The following is a 24,015-nucleotide window of genomic DNA, read 5'->3' on the forward strand; positions in this document are numbered from 1 at the left end:
TCCACCCCCTCCTGGATTCACCGCCTTCTTTTCCCCAGGCCACGCCCCCTTGGCTCCTCCCAGTCACTGCCTCTCCCGTCCACGGCCATTGGCTCTTCCCCAAAGCCCATGCCGGCCCCTTCCTGACTCCGCCTCCCTGCCTGGAGGAGGATTCCAGACCGAGTTAGGCTGCGGATGAGCGCCTGAGTTCAGACGGTGCGAAACCGCCTATGCTTCGAGATCCTGGGCCATCTAGAAGATTTAGGTCCTAAACTTCAAGAGACATCTTTCTTCTCACTTAACGTCCTCCCGATTATTTAATCCTCCCAAAACCGCAGAGTCAGTGTCTTTGAAGCCGTTAATCAGGCACTCTACCGGGCACTCCATCTACGGGGTCCTCACGGCCTTCTCCGCAGCCTCAGCCTCGGTCCGAAGAGGACCCGGCGTCGAATCACTAACGGGCCCAGGTGTCGGGGTGAGTGTGAGGGGCGGGGTGTCTGCGGGCTGGGGGCAGCTCGGAGAATGGGGAATAGACCGAGTAACCGGGGCTCCTGTCTCTAGCTTGGGCTGTGGGAGCGTCTCTGGTGCCGCGGGGCGGGGCTGCACCTCCTTCCCGGCCCCCGGGCTTTCTTGCCAGCAGGGCCGGAAGGGAGCCGTGCCTCTGCGGCCCAGTGTTTCCAGGCTCCCGGGCCCGGGAGGTGCACGCTTACTGGGGTCCCTCTCTGTGCCCCGGCGTGGAGAAAAGCTGTTGTCACCCATACTGAGCTGGAGTACCGGCGACGCGGACCTCAGCTCCAGGTTTCCGCTTTGAAGAGCAACACCGCTGAGGGACCTGAGCTGACGTCCTGTGAGAGGGTGGCGCCTGGGTGAGCCTGGGGTGCGGAGTAGAGGGAGGAGGGTGTTGCACTGCTTCAGAAGAGAGGTGACAAGGGTCTAAACTGAGGAAAAGTGACGAGCGATGGGGCTGGTTGGATTTGGTGGATTTGAACTGAAGCTGAAATTTATAGCCTAGATGACTAAAAAGGTGGTGCCACCGGAAAGTTAGGAGCCCTCACACGAGGAGGGGGAATTTTGTGGAGAACGAATGTCATATGTAGTTTGGGATATATCAAGTTCGAAACAGTGCCTTGGATGGAGATGATAGAGTAAAAAAACAAGCCTGGTAATTAAACCAGAAAGAAACTTGCAAGGCAAAAACCAAAAGAGGAGAAGCTTCGTATAATAGCGTAAGAGATTATTTGTTGGGGGGAAGGCTTTCAGTGACTTGAAATGCTGTAAGGGTCAAAGGAGGAAGTTTACGTCTGAGAAAAAGCCATTGAACTTGATGACTAGAAAGTCTTTGGGCTCCTTGAGGGAGCTGCTTTAAGAGTGAGTGACTGGGAGGAGAGGTTGCAAGTGTAGATTTGGGGCATGAAGCAAATGATATTGGCAAGATGGTGAAAAATTTGGGGTTTGTTTCAAAGAATACAAGAGACATGATGGTTTTTAGGCAGAAAGCAAGCAACCAAGGTAATAAGATTGAAAGTTCAAGAGAAAGGGATGAGATCCAAGAGAGACAGAAGGGAAGGAGATCAAGATTACAAGTAGAAGGATTAACTTTGGAAAGAAAAGGGACACTTTGAGTTGAGATCTTAGGAGAAGGGGAGTGTATGAGTGAATGAAACGTCACACGGAAAGTTTACATATATTTAGTAGGAAAGGTATCATTACGACAAGGTTGGTTTTCTTATTAAGTCATATAATTTTTACAATGTTTCTAAACAGTAAGCATAGTATTAGAGTGTGTTGCAGACTAAAGTAGGCTAGTACTTCATAGTTGGTGAGTAGCAGAGGCATTTGTAGAGAAGAGAAATTCTGCACCCTCCCTCTATGAATACTCCCTGTCCATTACACAGAGAACAGTCACCGGATGGTTTGCACTCCACTACTAACTAAAGGTTGGTGGTTCCAACTCACCCAGCAGTGCATGGAAGAAAAGCCTGGTGACCTGCTTCTGTAAAGATTACAGCCAAGAAAATCCTATGGAGCTCAGTTCTGTTCTATAACACATGGGGTTTCCATGAGTTGGAATCAACTCAATGGCAACAGGCTTATTACACAGAGAAAATAGAACCTACCACCTTCCTGTAGTCAAACCTACAAACCTGCTTTCTCAGGGTCCTCTTCTTTAAGTTATTATCTCTCCTACATCATCAGCCTTTCCCCACTCTACTCACACTTGCCCTTCAGCAATTAAAAATACTCTCCATTTTATGAACTACTCCCGTTTATTTTTTTTGTTTGTCTTTTCATCCCCTTAACACTAAACTTCTTGAACGTAACATTTAGTCTCCCTCTCTCTGTTTTTCCCATTCCTTGCAATTTACTTCTCAGCCACAGCAATCTGTCTTGTTTCCAGCATTCCTCTGAACTACACTGAAACCAGTGTCCTCTTTATGAAAATTGCTTCTTGTAGAATGAAAAAAATCGTGCTTTATGAATGAAGCACAGATATACATATGTACATAACAGACATGGTATTGAAATTTTAAAGGGGAAACTTCAGAGGGGAAGTTTCTAAAAAAGGCCCTTTAGGGGGCAACAATGAAAAGAAGGTTGAAAAGCTAAAATTAACAGACATTTTCAGTTTTTCTTATAGGTTGACCTCTTGTTGCCATTTAACATTATTTACCACTGTATTTTTCTAGAATCACACGAACACACTCTGGTTACTAAAACCCACCACCACTTGTTTTTCTTCTGCCTTTTTAGCCACGTCTTCTCAGTCTTTTTAGGACCACTTCTTTGACCCACCTGCCACTCAGATATTAGAGTTCCTTCCGTAAGCTCTCTTCTTACTGAGCACATTCTTTGTAGTTTCATCCTCCTTATGATTACAGTTCTTTCTCATGAACAGAAAATCCTCGTTACTCACAAATCTGTCTCTGACCTAGGTGTCTCTCCAAAGCACCAGACCTGGATATACAATAGTCATGTGAATAAACTTGGTTGTCTCAAAACTGGGTCATATTAAACCGACTGGAACTGAGTGCCTCATCTTCTCTCCCATACCTGCTTCACCGCTACCTAGTCTTTACTCAAGCCTAAATGTTTCTGTAATCTTCTCATTTTTCTCCATCCCTGTTGTTGGCACCCGCATACAGGCCATCATCGTCATTCATCTCCCAACTGGTGTTACAATATCTAGTTTCCATAGTGCAAGCAGTGTAGTCTTCCTACAAATGTGGATCTGATCAAAGCATTTCCCTGCATACGCAAACCTGAACTGCCCTAAAGCGTTTCCAAGGTGTAATCTTTCTGGAAGCAGACTGCCACATGTTACTCCCACAGAGCCGCTGGTGGGTTCAAACTGCCGACCTGTCAGTTAGCAGCCAGGTGCTTAACCACTGTAGATGACTTTACATTGCACTGAGGATAAAGTCCAAAATCTCTACCATGGCTAGCAGTGCATTCCATGAACCAGTCTCTGCTTACCTCCCTCTTCAGTTTCATCTCACCACTCCCCTCCACCTTCCAACTTGCTCTTTTGTACTGAATTTGTCTGTCTTGTGTTCTGTCTCATCTCAAAACCTGTGGAGTCCTATAGCACACTTGTATTTCCCCTATCATAATAGGAATCACATCTTACTGCAATTATTCGTCTTCATTGCTGAACTGTAAATGCTGTGAGTGCAGGGACTCTTGTTCACCCTCGTATCCCCAATGCCTAGCATGTAAAAAGTACTCAGAATTATTGGATAAGAATCATTTCCGATCTCATTTTCTCAGCTTGGATATAGACTTTCTATACTTCTGTTACATATAAAAGGAATACATTTTATTTCTTGAACACTGCTTTCTAAGGATATTTTAACTATAGTTTGTGAATCAGCAGAATGAGTTTGTTCAACATTTGGTAAATAGAATATATGAACTGTTTAAGCTCCTGGGACTGACTCTGAACACAGGTTCTCTAGTGGCTTTCAAATAAGCAAAAAGAGTTCTGTTTTATGACTCAAAAGTCACTAAAAACAAAAAAAGATGGTTGTGATGGTGGTAAGTATAGAGCTTTCCCAGAAAGTTGATTATAATGAAGTAAGTGCAGCTACTAAAAGCATAAATAGCTAAAGAAACAGACTATCTTGGATCAAGTAGACACATGAGACTATGGGCAGCTCCTGTCTGGTGGGGAGATGTGAAGGCAGAGGGGGACAGAGGCTGGCTGAATGGAAACGGAAACACAGGGTGGAGAGAAGGAATGTGCAGTCTCATTAGGGGGACAGCAACTAGGAGTATATAGCAAGGTGTATATAAGTTTTTGTATGAGAGACTGACTTAATTTGTAAACTTTCACTTAAAGCACAACAAAAAAATTTTTTTAAAAGGCAGGCTAATTTACACTGCTGAAGGTGGTATTTATTTAATTATTTCATTGTCATGTGTGTTAGGCCCAGGTCATTATATGGATAGAAGAAATAAGCTCTCTTTTTCTGTCATAGAAGGTTAAGATGGATTTTAAAGCTAAGTGCTGTTGAGAATTGCAAGTATTATGCTTTCATCTCAGCACTAAGGATAACAACAGTAAATCCAGACTGCTGATTTAACTTACTGTATTCTTCTGAGATCTGAACTACTGCCAGTAAAAACAACTTTGGTGGAAACTTTTCCTGGAAAGAATTTTTTTACCAGCTTAAGAGAATGAGCAGAGCTCTGGACGTAAAATAAAGGAGACTACAAAAAGGTCTTGCTTCAAAAACAAGCAGATTTTTTTCAGGCTTTGTTGTGTAGCCCTGGTGGTGCAAATGATTAAGCACGCAGCTGCTAGTGAAAAGGTTGGCATTTGAACCTACTTATGGGCTGCGCGGGAGAAGACTTGACGATATGCTTCCGTAAAGATTACAGCAGGAAAACCATATGGGGCAGTTCTACTCTGTCACATGGGGCCGCTGTAAGTCAAAATTGACTTGACAGCACCTAACAACAACAGCATTGTGGCAGTGGAATTCCACAGATCTGTGTGAATTATACTTGCTTTAGAATCAGTGTTTTAAAAAAAAATCTTAGGTCAGCTTTTTTAAATATAATTTTTACTCTAAATAATTTATTTCTCAGCATAAAAACTAGAACGCCTGAAGGCGTATCCTTCAACTCTTCCTCTTAAATCTTAAATTCAGAGACTACAGTTAGCTGCACTGCTCAGTACAGGAGCCAGCAGCCATATAAAAAAAAAAAAAAATTATTTAAATTAATAAAACTTAAAAATTCAGCTTCTTAGATGCACTATGTATTTCAAGTGCTTAGTAGCCGTATGTGGCAAGTAGCTATGGTATTGGACACTGCAGACATAAGACCTTTCCATCATTGCATAAAATCCTATTCAACAGTGCTGCATGAGAGTGTGTTCTAATAAGTAATCACCTAAGAGGCAGGTAAGAGCGGGAACTCAAGATTCAAATGGATCAGGTTTTGAATCCTGGATCTGACACTTAACTGTGTGAGCTTAAGTAACTGACTTACCTTTTCTAGGAATTATCTCACCTATAAAATGGGAATGAGAACTGTATTTATAGCATAGAGTTGTTGTGAAGAATAAATGAGATGATTAGGGAAAAGATAATGTCTGGTCCACAATAAGTCCTTAGTGCATTTTATGTATTATTTGTCTTTAATGAATAAAACACTTTGAATGAGCTAAATGAATGTTTTGCTAAGGATGCCATATACCACAGCTGGCTCACTTGTAGTACTCAGAAAGTGAGTGTCACTGAATTGATTATAGTGCCTCTGCTTATAAAGCCACACTTTATATTTCAGAAACATTTTGTTCCAAGAAGAGCTGTTATAATAAAAAATATAGTTGCTGATCTTATCGCTGGATCTTCCTATTTCAAGAAAAGTATAAAAGCTCAGATTATACTTAAAGTCAGGAGGTCCTCTGTAGCAAACCTTTATATTCCAGTGATATTATTTTGATACCCAAAAAGAGATACAAGACTGACAGAAAACATAGGACTGCATAAAGTAGAAAAATTTAGTAGGTTCCAGATGTTAACCTGAAAAATTTTAGCAGGTCCCAAGCCTAAGGTGTCAGAATTATTGCTGCTAAGTCAAGTTGATTGCGTGGCTCAAAAGAGTGGCTTTGAAAACAAGAATCTTTTTGTTGTTGTTCCTAACGAACAGGAACCTTACACTATTAACAGCGTTTGTACTCTAAAATATGGTGATTGCCAATACAAATGTCTTAGTAATTCGTATTTGCTTGATAGCAGGTGACCACGTGCCAGAATGGGAAGGACAAATCATCACCAGATATTTTTTTAAATGTCAGCTGCTTTCATGAAATAAGTGACTGCATTTCCTCTAAAAAGAACTAGTCAGGTTAATGTCCTTGTTTTCTGTGTCAACGGAATTGAACGACTCAGTTCTAGAAAGTTTATCTTCCCTTTTTCATTGGAATTTATCTTCGTGCACAGAAACTATAAATTCATACAGTTTATCAAATTGTTATGTTGAATGATTGGACCATTAAACTAAATACCTGATACTGGTAATATCCATGCAAAAGAAAGGGACAAGTTAAGATACTTAGACATTTTTCTACTGTTCCTGTATTGTGGGGAAAGTAAAATTTTAAATAAAATTTTTAATTGACACTCAGAAAGTGTACAGATTGTGTCACACCCAGTGAATTATCACAAAATGAATGCAATATGTACTACAACCATAACCAAGATCAAAACATGAAACATTATCAGCACATCAGAAGACTCTTCCATGCTCCCCTCAGTCACTACCCTCACCGTCCTCTACAAAGGAAGCTAGTCCTTAGGCCATAGATTAGTTTTGCCTGTCCTAGAGCTTCATATAAATGGAATCATACAGTATGCATATTTTTGTATCTTCATTTGTTCAACATTATGTTTGTAAGATTCATCTGTTTGTTGTATTTAATGGTAGTTTGTTCATTTTCATTGCTGTGTAATGTTTCATTTTATATGTGTGCTACATTTTATTTTTTTCATTGTACTGTTAAACATTTGAGTTGTTGCAAATTTTGGCTGCTAACAAATATTCTTATGTGTGTCACAGGTATTAATTTTTTTTAACATTAAGCAAATTAGGAATAGAAGGAAAATTTGTCAGCATGATAAAAGTCATCTATGAAAAGTCTATAGCTAACATCATACTCAATTGTGAAAGACTGAAAGCTTTTCTCCTAAGATCAGGAACAAGACAAGGATTCTCACTTTCACCACTGCTACTGAATATTATACTAGAAGTTAGGCAAGAAAAAGAAATAAAAGGTATCCAGATTGGAAAGGAAGAATTAACACTATTTCTATATGTACATGACATGATCCTATATATAGAAAAATCCCAAAAATTCCACAGGAGAGCTAATAAATGAATTCATCAAAGTTCCTGGGTACAAGATCAACACACAAAAATCAATTGTGTTTCTGTACACCAGCAATGAACAGTCTTAAAAGAAAATTAAGAAAACTGTTCCACTTAAAATAGCATCTAAAATAAAAAAATAACCTTAGGATAAATTTAACCAGGGAGCTGAAAGACTTATACACCGAAAACTAGAAAACATGGCTGAAAGAAATTAAAGAAGACCTAAATAAATGAACAGACGCCCTGTGTTCATGGATGGAAGGCTTAGTATTGTTAAGATGTCAGTACTACTCAAAGTGATCTACAGATTCAATGCAATCCCTCTCAAAATTGCAGCAGCCTTTTATGTAGAAATAGAAAAGTCAATCCTCAAATCCATACATAATTGCAGGGGCTCCTAAGTAGCCAAAACAACCTTGCAAAAGAAGAACAAAGTAGGAGGACTCACTTCACAATTTCAAACGTTACTCCAGAGCTAGTGGAAACAGCCTAAGTGTCTGTCAGCAAATGAGTGGGCAAACCAAAATGCTATATACACATACAATGGATTATTACTCATCTGTGAAGAGAAAAGAAATTCTGACGCATGCTGTGACATGGACAAACCTTGAAAACATTATGCCGAGTGAACTACGTCAGACACAGGAGAACAAATATTGTATGATCCCACTTACATGAAATATCTAGAATAGGCAAATGCATAAAGACAAGAGCATATTGGTGATTATCAGGGACTAGGGAGGGGAGAATGGGAAGTTGTTTCGGGGTGCTGAGTTTCTGTTTGGGATGATGGGAGACTTGGAGATGGATGGTGGTAATAGTTGCACAACATGGCGAATATAATCAGTGTCACCAAATTGGACACTAAAATGGTTAAGTTGCAAACTTCTTGTTGTATATGTTTTACCACAATAAAGTTTAAAAAACAAACAATTCAGGCCATTTAGGGGAAAATGTTTTCAAATGTGTCCCAAGGCCATTATTGTAGTGTAGGACAAGTTAATGGAAATTCAGAATGACAGCTTTGAACAATGTTACTCAAAATTTTATTTGACAGTAGAGAAATCCAAGTAAAATCTAACCTATTGCCGTGGAGTCAATTCCGACTCATAGTGAACCTATAGGACAGAGTAGGACTGCCCCATAATTTCCAAGGAGCGCCTGGTGGACTCAAACTGCTCACCTCTTGCTTAGCAGCTGTAGATGTTAACCACTATGCCACCAGGGTTTCCAAGTAAAATCTATAGTTTAGCTGTTAGTATTAACCTGTTGCCGTTGAGTTGATTCTGACTCATAGCGACCCTATAGGACAGAGTAGAACTGCCCTCTAGGGTTGCCAAAGAGTGCCTGGTGGATTTGAACTGCCAGCCTTTTGGTTAGCAGCCGTAGCCCTTAACCATTTACGCCACCAGGGTTTCCACAGTTATTAGTGTTAGACCAATATTAATTTTCTAGTTTTGGTAAATGTACCACGGTAATGTAAAATGTAGACATTGGGGGAAGCTGGGTAAAAGATATATAGAAACTGTACTATATTTGTACCTCTTTTCAGAATAAAAAGTTGCATGATCTTGGTACCCTTGTCAAAAATGAATTAGGCCATAGATGTATGGGTTTAGTTCTTAATTCTTAATTTTATTCCTTGGATTTATGTCTGTCTTTATGCCAGTACCACGCAGTCTTGATTACTGTCACTTTCTAGTAGGTTTGAAATTGGTACGTGTGAGTCCTCCAACTTTGTTCTTTTTTTTTCCAAAATCATTTTGGCTATTCTGAGTCTCTTGCATTTCCATATGAATTTTAGAATCAACATGTCAGTCACCACAAAAAACGTAGCAGGGGTTTTGATAAGGTTGCATTGAATTTGAAGATCAGTTTGAGGAGTATTGCCATCTTAACAATATTAAATCTCCCAATCCACAAACATGGAATGTCTTTCCACTTATATTTAGATCTTCTTTAATTTCTTTCAGTGATGTTTTTAATGTTCAGTGTATAAGTCTTACACTTCTTTTGTTAAATTTATTCTTTGTTACTTTGTTCTTTTAGATGCTATTATAAATGGAATTATTTTCTTAATTTCATTTGCAGATTGCTTATTGGTAGTGAATAGAAATACAATTAATTTTTGTATATTAATCTTGTATCTTGCAACCCTCCTCAACTCATTTACTAGTGGTAATGTTTCTAGTGGATTTCTTATTATTTGCTGTATGTATAATATATGTCATCTGTAAGTAGAGATATTTTTAGTTTTTTCTTTCCAATCTGAAATCCTTATTTCTCTGACTTGCCTAGTTGCCCTGACTAGAACCTTCTGTACAGTATTGATTGTAAGTGGCAAAAATGGACGTCCTTGTCTTGTTCCTGATCTAGTGAGGAAAGCATTCAGTCTTTCACCATTGAGTATGTTGTTAGCTGTGGGATTTTCATAGATACCCTGTATCAGGTTGAGAAAATCCTTCTCTATTCCTAGTTTGTTTTTTAATAATGAAAGACTATGGCGTTTTGTCAAAAGCTTTTTTTGCCTACTGAGGCGATCATTTGTTTTTGTCCTTTGTTATATTAATTCTGTGTATTACATTGATTGACTTGCTTATGTTGACCTTGCATTCCTGGGATAAATCCCACTTGGACATGGTGTATAATCGTTTTTATATGTTGCCAGATTCTGTTTATTAGTATTTTACAGACAGTTTTTGCATCCATATTCATAAGGGATATTGGTCTGTAGTTTTCTTTTGAAGTCTTTGTGTGATTTTAGTTTCGGGGTAATACAGGGATACTTTTTTATGTATAATGAATGTAAACTTTTTTTCTCACAGAAAATGATCCACAGTCTATTTCTCATAAACTGTTCCGGTGACATATTTCTAGAGAAACACTGGAAGAGTGTTGTAAGCCAGTCTGTCTGTGATTATTTCTTTGAAGCTCAGGAGAAAGCTGCTGATGTTGAAAATGTACCACCTGTCATTTCAACACCTCACCACTACCTCATCAGTATCTACCGGGATAAGCTCTTCTTTGTGTCTGTCATACAGACTGAAGTGCCACCTCTGTTTGTAATTGAGTTCCTACATAGAGTTGCAGATACTTTTCAGGTCAGTCATTCATCAAACCTTTTGAACCTAAATTACCCAGGTTAGTTGGGGGTGGAGAAAGTGAATTAAATGGTGACGTGATGATATTCTTCAGTTACCCAGCTTTTGATGTATAGTCTATCTCTTTTTCTTCTTTTTAAGTAAACGTGAATTCATAAACATTTTTCTGCAGGGCATACAGTGGCACTTGTAGATTCATAAGGCAGTATTAGGATAATAGAGCAATTTCCTGGTTATGGAAGCTGTGTGTGTGTGTATAAATTAATGTCGTCAGGAAACAGTAGTGTCTTCCACACACAGCTGTCTGCATGGTCCCAAGATGGTTTTTATTGGTCATGAACCCTTCCAATATTCATATTTTGTTATTTTGCCTTTTGTTTCCTTAAATATACCAAATAATTTAAAACTCATTTATGATGTACATTTTGAGGCAGCTAACAAGGGCGAATGAAGTTTATAGGTCACGCATTCATATTTAATATCTCAGTGTACTTTCTGGCACAATATTTAATGGAAATTCAATTCTTAATTTGTCTAAAAATACTAAGAAAATATTGAGGAATAATATACACCTACTCCTCACTTACTATCTCATTTACTGACTATCTCATTATCTGATACGTCACATTTACGGTGGTAAAAAGTCTATCTGACTGTTTTGTGCCTTAGCAATGCACATCTGGCAGTAAAAAATGCCAAGGTATGAGACGAGAGTAACGCTGGATGTAATGGTTATGGTTATGTGTCAGCTTGGCTGGGCCATGATTCTCAGTGATTTGGCAGTTATATAATGATGTAATTTTGGCAGTTACGTAATCATGTGGTCATCTTCCATTTTATGATCTGATATGGTCATTCTCCATTTTCACGTAACGCCGATTTGCGCCTAACAACCTGGTCTTTGGAACCTAGCCGTTTCAGTAGGTGAGGAGTGGGTATGTAGAACTGTAGAGGTTTTTTCCCTCTGTTTTACATATTTTCGACAGTGAATCATGCTAATCGAAGTTTATCCTTGAGAACAAAACAAATAGTAAACCTTTCTTCATGTGCAATATTATGTGCATTTTCTTAGGACTACTTTGGTGAGTGTTCGGAGGCTGCAATTAAGGATAACGTGGTCATAGTATATGAGCTCTTAGAAGAAATGTTAGATAATGGATTTCCACTGGCTACTGAATCCAACATTTTGAAAGAACTGATTAAACCACCAACAATTCTACGTTCTGTTGTCAACTCTATTACAGGTAAGGTGAAAAATATTCTATTAGGAACTGAGCAATTAAAAATTTATAAACAATTCGTTGCTGGTTATTATCTCACAGATTATTCAAATAGTCCAGTTTGGAATTGAAGTTGGTGATAATATTAAAATGGATGTGTACTTCCTTTCAAGGAGAGAGACTAGGTCATTTTTTAGAGAAAGATTTCTATGGAATGTTATATGCCACTCCAGCTATACTGTCTACTGTCTACCATTGTAAACCCCCCTCCAGTGGATTAGCCTAAAAAAGGGGGCAAGAGAAGCCTATAAGACACTTCAGCAACAAAAAAGATAAATAATCCAATTTAAAAATGGGCAAAGGATATGAACAGACATTTCACCAAAGAAGACATTTAGGCGGCTAACAGACACATGAGGAAATGCTCGAGATCACTAGCCATTAGAGAAATGCAAATCAGAACTACAATGAGATACCATTTCACCCTGACATTACTGTTACTAATCAAAAAAACAGAAAATAACGAATGTTGGAGAGGTTTTCAGGAGATTAGAACTCTTACGCATTGCTGGTGGGAATGTAAAATGCTACAACCACTATGGAAAGCCATACGATGCCTTGTTAAAAAGTTAGAAATAGAAATAGGATACATTCCGGCAATCCTAGAGAAATACGAGCCGTTACGTAAATAGACATATGTACACCCATGTTCGTTGCAGCAGCATCCACAGTAGTAAAAGGATGGAAACAAACTAAGTGCCCTTCAATAGATGAATGGATAAACAGATTATGGTACGTACACATAATGGAATACAGTGCTAAAGAACAGTGATGAACCTGCGAAACATCTCAAAACGGGGGTGAATCTGAAAGGCATTATGCTCAGTGAGATAAGTCTATCACAAAAGGACAAATATTGTATGAGACCACTATTATAAAAACTCAAGAAAGGGTTTACACACAGAAAGAAACAATCTTTGATGGTTATGAGGGAGGGGAAGTGAGGAGAGAAAAACATTAACTAGACAGTAGGTAAGTAGTAACTCTAGTGAAGGGTAAGACAGTACACAAGACTGGGGAAGTCAGCACAACTTGACCAAGGCAAAGTCAGAAGCTTCCTAGACATATGCAGACACCTTGAGGAACTGAGTTACTGAGGCTGAGGGCTGGGGACCACGATCTCAGGAGACATCTAGCTCAGTTGGCATAGCATAGTTTATAAGGAAAATGTTCTAGATCCTACTTTGGTGAGTAGTGTCTGGGGTCTTAAAAGCTTATAAGCGGCCATCTGAGATACATCTATTGGTCCCATCCTGTCCGGAGCAAAGGAGAATGAAGAAAACCAAAGACACAAGGAAAATACTAGTCCAGAGGACCAGTGGACCACATCAACTACAGCTACTACCACTGACCACTCTGACCGGGATCACAATAGAGGATCCAGCACCGACCGCTCTGACAGCACAGTAGAGGGTCCCAGACAGAGCAGTAGAAAAATACAGAACAAAATTCAAATTTTAAAAAAAAAGACCAGACTTACTGGTCTGACAGACTGGAGGAGCCCCCAAGATTATGGCGCCTAGACACCCTACTAAATCAGAACTGAAGCTACTCTCAAAGTCCACCTTTCAGGCCTGTAAAACAAACAGTAACATATGTGAGAAACGTGCTTCTTAGTTCAATCCAGTATATGAGACCAAATGGGCAATACCTGCCCAAAAACAAAGTTGAGAAGGCAGGAAGGGACAAGAAAACTGGGTGAATGGACACCGGGAACCCAGGGTAGAAACGGGGAGAGTGCTGACACATTGCGGGGATTGCAACCAATGTCAAAACAATTTGGGTATAAATTTTTGAATAAGAAACTAATTTGTGCTGTAAACTTCACCTAAAGCACAATAAGATTTAAAAAATGAATAAGTAAAAATAAAAAAGATTACCATTTTTTAAAAAAAGAAGCCCGTAAGAAATACCATTCAGCAGTTTTTATTCTCTGTACAAAGCTAACTGTCAGGAGAAGTTCAAAGAAATAATAGAGTTCTGTGTTCTTAAAACGTAGAATCTGGGTGGGAGACCAGAAAAAAAAGGTTTTAAGGCAAATAACAGTACAAGATTTTAAAAAGCAATTCCATATTTTATAGCCAATGTAGTGATATTGGAAAGTACACATATTATTAAATAAAAAAGCACAAAACCATAAAAAATTTTTAATTATACATAGAGGAAAAAAGCTCTAAAATGTTGCCAGTGATTATCTCCAGCTGTGGGAATACATGTTATCTTTATTTTTGCTTTATGCTTTCTAATTTTCCAACTGAATATGTATTTTATAGTCAGAAAAAAGCTACTAAAATAGAGAAAGAAAAGAATAGAACACACACCCATAAGGCAATATATTATAAAATTCAAGGGAATGGTTCAGTGGCTTAAAGAACCCCTCCTTAACTGGAATGGGAAACCCTGGTGGCACAGTAGTTAAGAGCTAGGTCGAACTAACCAAAAGGTCCGTTTGAATCCACCAGGTGCTCCAGGGAAACTCTATGGGGCAGTTCTACGCTGTCTTTTAGGGTCGCTTTGAGTTGGAATCAACTTGATGGCGATGGGTTTGGTTTGGGTTTTTTGAAACTGGAGTGGGTGGCCTTAGGGCAGGGCCTTCAGAACCAGTAGAATTTAGTAAGAAAGGGAGGAATGAGAGCATTATTGACAGATGGAATAGGATAAGAAAAAGCCCACACAAAATGAATTGTACTCAGGGGATGTATTAACCAGTTTAGCTGAAGTAAGGATTGTTTTTAGGTGGAATGTTGTGTCATTGTGTGCCATCGAGTCGATTCCGACTCATAGTGAGCCTATAGGACAGAGTAGAACCACCCCATAGGGTTTCCAAGGAGCGGCTGGTGGATTCAAACTGCCGACCTTTTGGTTGAGTAGTGAGAAATAAAAAGGAAAGTGGAGGAAATCCTTGAATGCTAGTGTTTAGCTTTTATCATAAAGGTAATGGGAAAACATTCAAGGTTTTGAGCAGGAAAATAACAGGATTAAAGCAATGTTTTTTGAACACCAACCATAAGCAGACTGCAAAATTGTGTATACAGTGTGATTATAACTAAAATGTTAATGGTGGTTGTGTTTTGATGATAGGAAGATGACTTTGTTACCACTTTTCTGAACTTTCCATATTTTCTTTATTAAACATGTATAGTTTTGAAATGTAAATTAATGAAAATGTTAAATATGTCACAGCTCAAGGATATATGTTTTGGACAACCAGACTTATTTTTAAATGTATTTCTGAATTTTCCAGGAAGTTAGCCAGATATTGAACATTAGCCATATTGCATCTGTATGGGTGTGCTGACCTTAAAATCGGAAAAAGCCAGAGTATGTTCTTTATCCAGCTACTCCACTGAGGCCTGTTTGGCAGCATCTCATGTAGAATTATACCCAAGGGCCTAGTTATCACTCTGTGTTCTCAGTGGAGACATTTTATCAGCAGAAAGTTTTGAAACAACTAGCCTCTTTTTCATCAGTAGCAGCAGGATGAAATTTTGTTGCATAGCCATTGGAATTAGGTTAGGTTACTGTTAACACACAGGAAGCAGAAGATAAGTAAATGAATTTAACCTGGTTTGGCAGGTAGACAGAGGACCACATGGCCTATTTCTGTCTTGTAGAAATTTGATCATGTTGGTATGGTATGTCGCTGAACAGTTCTCCTGGAAACCATCCACAACTTCAATAAAGAAAAATGCGAATATCGAAGACACTGCTAACATTCTTTTTTTTTCTGTCAGAAGCTTTTCTAATGACCATTTTATGCATCAACTTTGCTTTCTCCTTTTCTGGTTTCTAGGTAGTAGTAATGTTGGGGACACACTCCCCACTGGGCAGCTGTCCAACATCCCATGGCGCCGGGCAGGAGTGAAGTACACAAACAACGAAGCCTATTTTGATGTCGTTGAAGAAATAGATGCAATTATAGATAAATCAGGTAATTGTGCGTATGTGATCTTATTTGGGGAAAAACAGTTCAGCTGACACAAATTGAAATTCCTTGGCGATATGGCTTATGTGAAAGGCATTTGTTTTCCTATGATTTAAAAAGCTGTTTATTTCACCCATAGGTTACGTATTATTTCCGTACCCGCTAGTTGAGATCTGCCAAACATTTTTAAATGAGGTCTTATGCTGCCTGATTTTAAGCCAAATATTACCGTGTATACCTCTCCCTCTTGCCATTTATTCACTCTAACATTTTTTGAGTCTCTACCATATACCAAAAGGAGTCCTGTTGACACAACTGTTAAGCGCTTAGCTGCTAACCAAAAGATTGGCAGTTCCAACCCACCCAGCAGCTTTGCAGGAGAAAAGACCTGGTGATCTCCTCCCATAAAGATTACAGCCTAGAAAACCCTATGAGGCAGTTCTGCTGTTACCTCGTATCACTGTGAGCCAAAAATCAACTGCACGGCACCTCACAACAGTAAGAACCATATACGATGCTTTGGCTTCCACTGTATGTGCAGGACTTCTAGTCTAGAAAGTTTTTTTAACCAGATAAAATGAAGGTGCTCCGTTAGAATCATAAAATTTCATCTATTCCAGCCCTCATATTTTATATATAAGGAAACTAAGGCTTAGAAGAGTTATAAGTAACCTGCTCAAGGTCACACAGCTACTTCATGTATGATGCAGAGTTACGAGTTACAGCCAGTATCTCTTCTTCATTGCCCTTTTCTTTATAAACGTTCCATCTTACAGAATAATAGATCATCGCTTCTATTTATATTTTAAGCTCAGTATCCAGCAGACAGTCATTACACTCTGTGAAGGAGACAGGTGTGATATTCCTTGGGATTATTGTATTTTAACCAGAGTTAGGTACAGGCTGTGGCACTCAGTGAAGAAGCTGTCTAACTGGTGTAATGGATCCTCTGTCCACTGACCTGTTAATAGAGGTGCGAAGCTTTCAGTGAGTCTGACACCCAGGGGTATCTCCATTACTCCAGGTACAGTGATAGCTCTGTTAAAAGACCCAGATTCCGCTGATGCTATCACCTCTTTCTTTCAGGATCTACAGTCTTTGCAGAAATTCAGGGAGTCATCGATGCTTGTATTAAGCTGTCTGGAATGCCTGATCTTTCCCTTTCTTTCATGGTAAGTTTTACTCTTCTGTTATGTAATCTCTTGCATGCCTACTACATATGAAGTACTAAATGAAGAGATAAACGCTGAGGCAAGTTTGCATCTCAGATTGCAAAAGATTATCTCAGAAATATTCCTAGTACAGCTGTCCAAGACACTAGCTTACATGATAAGCACGACCTTTATGGAAAGGCTGTAGAAAGCTCTTTGCCTAAGTGTGCTATAAAGTGGCTTAAATTGGCTGACTTAATTCCATAAATCTGCAGTGTCGTTTTTACCGAATAACTACTTGTTTTGCTGGTATGAAAGGGCATTAGTCTTTCACGTCATTTTTAGAACTTGGCATGACACACTGCTAAGAATAATCAAGAAAACTGAGTTCTGGTGCCATCTCTGCCACTAATTTGTCTTGACCTTAAGCTCTTTGAACTTAAGGTTTTTCATCTATGAAATAGAAATACTACTACTTGCCTTTTTTACCTCATAGAGTTACTGAAATTCAAATAAAATAATACATGTAAAATGATTACAAACTAAAAGGTTATGTTGACATGGTCATAATAACAAACTCTTATATGACTGGTTTATCTTTAGGGAACATATTAATTTTTCATAATATCTGAGTGGAGTTGCCATATTCATTATACTCTATGAATATGACTGACTGTTTCTCTGGCAGAACCCAAGGCTTCTGGATGATGTCAGCTTCCACCCTTGCATCCGGTTCAAGCGTTGGGAATCTGAAAGAGTTTTGTCATTTATTCCTCCAGATGGAAATTTCCGACTCATATCGTATCGTGTCAGCTCACAAAAGTATGTTGATGCAGCAGCCAGAATCTGCCATCCTTTATCCGTGTACGGGGTAGAGGTCTCCTTTTCCTATTTCATTCTGATGGTTGGGTACTTGAGTTCCTCTTTGCTCCCGTTAGCCATGGCTCGCCAGGAGACCAAAGGAAAATTGGTGAAAGTACATGTCTAAAATAATCCGTGCCCCTTGAATGTAAGAGTATAGAGTAGTTGTAAATGGGACCGTATTAAAATCCATAGCTGAGAGAAGCATTTTGGACCATGCATAACCTAGGCAAAACCATAAAGCTGTACCATAATTACACCATGTCTGTATACTTCATGGCTGACAATGGGAGACAGACCTACCTGCAGCTCCCCAGGACACTCCCCATCTAACCAGCTTCAAGTCACTCTTCTGTGCCTTGAGATTTAAATGGATGATTTAGTGGTATGTGTAGCTGGTTTGTTCCCTTGAAAATAGCAGATGTATTTGGATAACATCAGGACAGGACGAAAAAAGCAGAAGAATTATTTCTTGACACTCACCATGTAGGAACTGCCTTATTTCTAGAATTTTTAATTACCTTTCTATGAGGTCTTAATTCATTTCTTTACATTAGGACTGTTTGACCCGATTGTGTATACTATAATTAAGCTTCAGATTCCTCTCTTGACTTGTATGCTTGTTGCTCAGAAATCATACAGCTCCCAGCACAGTGATACTGCTGTGTTGTACTCAGCTTCTCCTTGTGCACATGCTGAATCTGTACTTCCAGACGTGTAGGGCCCTATACTTGGGGTTAGAGACCGGGTGGGTACTCTGGACTTAGGTGTTCAGGCCACCTCTGAAACGGCCCCATACCATTAATTGTGTATGTGTGTGCTTTTGTGTCTTTCTCTCTCTCTTTTTAGTCTAGTAGCAATTCCAGTGTACGTGAAACATTGCATCAGCTTTAAGGAGAACAGTGCTTGTGGCCGATTCGATATTACAATTGGACCAAAGCAGAATATGGGAAAAACTATTGAAGGAATCACAGTGACAGTTCACATGCCAAAAGTCGTGCTGAACATGAATCTGACACCAACACAAGGCAGCTATACATTTGATCCAGTCACCAAGGTACAGCCACTGCAGACCAAGAGTGAGCGAGTGTTTCCACAGTCTGTATTTCGTGATGTGGGGGGTGGAGAGGACAGGGTAGTGTCTTCTTTAAATCTAACCAAAACCAAACCAAACCCACTGCCATAGAGTGGAATCCAACTCCTAACAACCCCACAGGACAGAGTAGAACTGCCCCATAGGGTTCCCAAAGCTGTAAATCTTTACAAAGCCGACTGCCACAACTTTGTCTCACAGAGTGGCTGGTGGGTTCCAGCTGCCAACCTTGCAGTTAGCAGCCGAACTCTTTAACCACTGCACCATCAGGGCTCCTTCTTTTACTCTAAAATTCCTATTATAACCTGGAGAAATTACTGTGCCACTGGCTGTGGAAGGAGTCCTGCATCTGCCGCTGAGTAGATGAACGGACAAGGCTGCCTCCGCGAGACTGGTTCTGCCCGCCTTCAGAGCGAGCCTTTCCTTAACCGTTGATCATCTACAGGCTCGTTCCACTACTTGATGAGAAAGGAAATGTAAAAGCTTTTTAAAAAGAGAAAAGCATTATGTGGATATAAGAAGCTATCACTGTAATCAATTAATCGTTAATATTTCTGTGGAAGTTGATCATGAAGACCTTTCCTTTCTTAACATAAAAGCATAATCTCATACTCTTCCACAGGGTGTTTTTCTAGGAAAGCCGCTTCCCGAGCCTGTGTAAGTGTGCCTCTAGCGGGTTTTCAGGGAAGCTGCAGAAGACGGTTCTCTTTCAGCTTCCTGCTTAGGTAAAAAATGTGATTCTTCCCAAAAGCAGAGTCATTGAGCTGCCTGATAAATGAAAGGACCTATCTTTTAGCAAAACCGTAGAATGTTAAAGATCATCTAACCAAGTCTTAAGGTGGTGAAAAACCTACCCAGAGACCACACAGGGCTGATAAGTGAAAGGGAAGCTCCAGGTCCCTAGCCCTTCACCCAACTGTAACCATGATAGCTTCAACTTCATCTGTTATTAAGTTTCCACACTTAATATTTCATTTGAACAAAGGGTTCCCTGGCTTAAAGGGTGAAAAACGCTGATTTAATAAGCCATTCTTCTAATTCTACAGAAAAATTAATTGAGGCCCAGGGAGAAGTAGTGAAGGTAGTAAAATGGAAAAAAGTCATTTGAAGTCAGGTAGCCTTAGGTTCAAATACCAGATCAAATCCCTTGCCTCTAACTAGTGGTATGACCTTGAGCAAGTCATTTGATCTCCATGAGCCTTAGCTTCTCATTTGTGCAAAGAAGACAAATCTGCTTCACAGGTTTCTGAGATAATATATGAATGGTGCCCAGCACCGTGCTATACCCTGAGATAACGTGTGAACTGTGCCCAGCACCGTGCTGTATCCTGAGATAACGTGAACGGTGCCCAGCACCGTGCTGTACCCTGAGATAACGTGTGAACGGTGCCCAGCACCGTGCTGTACTGAGATGACGTGTGAATGGTGCCCAACACCGTGCTGATCCTGAGATAACGTATGAACGGTGCCCAATGCCGTGCTGTATCCTGAGATGATGTGTGAATGGTGCCCAGCACCATGCTGTATCCTGAGATGATGTGTGAACGGTGCCTAGCACCGTGCTGTATCTGAACGAAGATGCTCAGTAAATGTTGATTCTTCTTCACCCTCCTTCTCCCTTCAGGGTCCCAGAGCTAATGAGTGGCAAAACTCAGTGTAGACCCCGATCTCTCGTTTCTAAGATACTGTGCTTCATTTTGGAGAGAAATTTATGATATCATCACCTTGTCTTTGAACATTTGTCTTTGATAAGTCATTCAGATTGTTTTTTGCTTTTTTATTTTTGAAGGTGCTAACATGGGATGTGGGGAAAATCACTCCACAAAAGCTCCCAAGTCTTAAAGGACTGGTGAATTTACAGTCTGGGGCACCCAAGCCAGAAGAGAATCCAAGCCTCAACATACAGTTCAAGATCCAGCAGCTTGCTATTTCAGGTTAGGATGTATCATCAGGTTGACCGTGTTTAAGAGTCATTGAATTTTGCTCCCCTCAGTTATTAGAAGTTTAAAAAGGGCAACTAACATTCCCTCTTTAGAAAGAACAACAGTTCTGGTTTGCCTTTCATATTGTGCTATGGTGCTCACCTCTCAGGTACCAATGATTTCACGCAGCTTCCTTCACTCCCACTCTCACTGAAGCACCAAAGAGGGATTCATTCATACTCAGAGAAAAGTAGAATTAGCCTTTAAAGACTTTTGCCTACCCACTTGGGAGTCTTAACTGAAACCATACTCCAACAGCGCTATAAGATGTGAGTGGTAGAAGGAACATTCCCTCCTAGTGGTGAAAGGGACACTGGTAAATGTCAAGAGATTTACTATGTCATGCTCACTGCTAAACAAATACTGTATTCCTTGGTGTGACCAGGAAGATAATAATTTATTCCTTTCCTTACCTATTCTTTTTTGACACAGGCTTAAAAGTAAACCGCTTGGACATGTATGGGGAAAAATATAAGCCATTTAAAGGAGTCAAATATGTCACAAAAGCTGGAAAGTTCCAAGTGAGGACATGAGAAGAGGCCAAAATTCTTCAAGATCTGTTTGTTTTCCAAGCGTCATTACAGTGTATTACTATTGGGTACCAAGTGGGTGGGAATACATAGTCTAGTTAAAGCATTTGTGTCAAGCCGCACACCCCTAACAAAGTCGCTTAGTAATCAGTGTAGGGTTCTTAAGGAGCTTTAAGCTAAGGAAACTTTTCTAATGACTTAGCTTATTTTGTACCTTTTCATTAAGGAGGATTGGGAGGTGATTTTCTCCATAGGGGTTATTAGCTAGATGCTGCACATTGGAACAGTAAAGGCAGAAGGCTACAGTGATAACCTCTCTCCAAAAACAAGTGAACTGGTCTCAGCCAGCAGGCGCTGTCTTAACCTGTGTTGTGTTGTGTCAGGTGCAGCCAAGTGTCATACCTTCTGATCTTGCCCATCCCAAATCAGCATCTGTCCCAACAGAGGAAGATTCCCCCCTGCCCCGCCCCGCCCAGCCACGCACCCTAAGAAGTTTACAGAAAACTGCCTCTTTCAAGTGTTTGCCTTATTCAGCTTTTCACTTGTGCCATTAAGCAAGCACTGTAGCAAAAGCCACTTCCACATGGCCCTGGCAGGAGCACAGCTGCACCATGCTCCACTCTCACTGTACTCGGTAGTGTATTTTTTATAAATAAGATTTTTATGTAAAACTCAGATTTTGATTTACAGGGACCTTGCTGCAGTAAATACCATCTCAGTTTTGTGCCACTGCTTCAGTTGTTAGATAGCACAGTAAAATCATTTGTATTAAAGCGCGAGTGCTTTACTAAGGTAATAAAAGGGAACACTACCACCAGTTTCAGGAAGTTACTGCAAGCACAAGCATTCGAGCTCTTAAGCAAATTAAAGCAGTAAAAGAGACTTCAGCTGAAACTTTGCCATCTTCATGTTTTACAAAGCTTATCCACCACCACTGAAACCAGTTAGCCTAAATGCCTCACGCCCTAGCTTAGCAAACATAGAGAAATGTGCCAGCTTCATTGTCCTCAGTCTTTTTTTTTTTTTTTTTATCTTTTATCTTTTTGGTTATTGTTTTTAAGGGCTCGAATTTGCCTGCATCCCTTGTCTTTAGGGGGGACTCCTTTCTTACATTATGTGGTTCTCACACAGAGAATGTCAGATTACTACTCAGATTCTCTCCTCAAGCTGTTGTTGTAATTGTCACTGTTGCTGTCGTTCTGTCCTGATAAAGTACATGGAAGTGTGTTATACTGAGGCAGAAACAGAAAATCCTCAGCGACACTGATGACACTGTTGTGATCATTGTGGTTCACTAGTCAGTCTACAGTTGACGTATCATGTCACTCAACCTCAGTGGCTTGGAAGTCCTTACACAGTTATTTTGCCTCTTTAGACACACAGAACTGGAGAAGGGCTGAAAAATAAGTGTTTATTCTTCATGTTTCCTTCTTATTCTTACTTATGCTGTTAGGTTTCTTCTCCGTGTGGCTTCATTCTTTTCGTCCTCTGCCTATGACTCTCTTTCCCTTTTCATGCTAAGGAAGGCCCTTCCTACACTCGCCCATCTCCCCTGTCAAGGGCGGGTGGTTGGTGCTGGTGCAGGAAATCCCACAGTACAGCAGCATTCTTACCTTTACCTGCCTACACACCCAACTTGTCTTTCACCTGATACAAATGGCCGGTTTTTGCAACTTCTAAATTTCTAGGGTAACCAAAATCACAATGTTGCCAAGACATGTTTCCTTTGCCTAAGGTTGTTTACCCAGTTCAGCTGCTTCCTTTTCAGTGTCTTCCTCTTTAGAGTTCTTACTTCAGAAGAGCAACCAGAAGGTCTGCTTTTCTTTCTACAGACTTTCTAATCTCAACCATCCAACCTGGACTGTTCAGTTTTCCTCTCGTGCTCTTTTCTCTTATAAAAGTAGATTGTGTGCCAAGAATCCGTTGTCTCTAGAAGTTTCTGTCCCGAGTTGACTTTTTCCTTTTACAATTAAATTATTGTATTTATTTAATTTGATAGAATCCAGTAAATCCTTTCTCTAGCTCTGGCTATAATGTCAATAAAAAAGATGAAAGCAACTAGGTGATTTTTTTTTTTGGTTGACTGTTGATTGAGCAGCCTCACATGGATGGCTCAGTGCCAGAGCAGGCTGAACATGATCAGATTTTATTCCTTATCAAGGTGTGAGGATAGCTGCCAGCACTTCCAAGTGCTCCTGTCCTAAGCACAGTATGGTGATACCATGCACGCTGTTTCTACGCCTCACTCTCCTGGCCACAGACTTCGAGCAGTAAATGATCAAAGCTACTTACCCACCCGGCCACCACCACCACCTACCAATAACAAAGGTCCATGTATACTTAGTAGCATTGGAATATTTTTTCAGGGACAGAGTTCAGGCTAATCACAGAATAACCCCCATCTAGATTCTTTTTTTTTTTTTTTAATCAATGATATTATCCCTCTTTTTAAATTCTTAAGGGAGTGGAGTATATCCCAAGAGCAAATGAAGTGGATCCTCATTTTTTCCATTAGGGAGTTGCCATCATTTTATTCAAAGGGCATCCACCTGATGGGTTTATTCCTGAAGTGGTGCTACAGAACCCTTGGAAGATGCAGCTCTTGCTATCGTTCAAGTCAGCTGGTTTGAGAAAACAGCAAAACCTTAACGTAGCAGGAAGGCATCACCAGTTGAGCATGTGGCAGGTGGCAAAAATGAGGTTATGGATACTGTTTTCAGAGATTACCTTGCT

General features: G+C 39.9%; 1 protein-coding gene across 2 annotated transcripts; it reads left to right on the forward strand.

The window, feature by feature from the left end:
- Window positions 1-147: 147 nt before the first annotated feature.
- On the forward strand, window positions 148-23,707 carry AP3M1 (adaptor related protein complex 3 subunit mu 1). Of its 2 annotated transcripts, none has more exons than XM_049856000.1 (9): window positions 148-454; window positions 10,185-10,460; window positions 11,533-11,704; window positions 15,534-15,671; window positions 16,752-16,837; window positions 17,505-17,638; window positions 18,527-18,734; window positions 20,560-20,704; window positions 21,185-23,707. In XM_049856000.1, exons 2-9 carry the CDS (start codon window positions 10,188-10,190, stop codon window positions 21,283-21,285), a joined length of 1,257 nt encoding a protein of 418 aa, XP_049711957.1. In that variant the 5' UTR covers window positions 148-454; window positions 10,185-10,187; the 3' UTR covers window positions 21,286-23,707. The 2 variants fall into 2 exon arrangements, with proteins under 2 accessions (XP_049711957.1, XP_049711958.1); XM_049856001.1 differs by lacking the exon at window positions 148-454 and adding an exon at window positions 514-845.
- Window positions 23,708-24,015: the final 308 nt, after the last annotated feature.

Source organism: Elephas maximus, chromosome 16 (assembly GCF_024166365.1).
Source record: "Elephas maximus indicus isolate mEleMax1 chromosome 16, mEleMax1 primary haplotype, whole genome shotgun sequence".
NCBI classification, from domain to species: Eukaryota; Metazoa; Chordata; class Mammalia; order Proboscidea; family Elephantidae; genus Elephas; species Elephas maximus.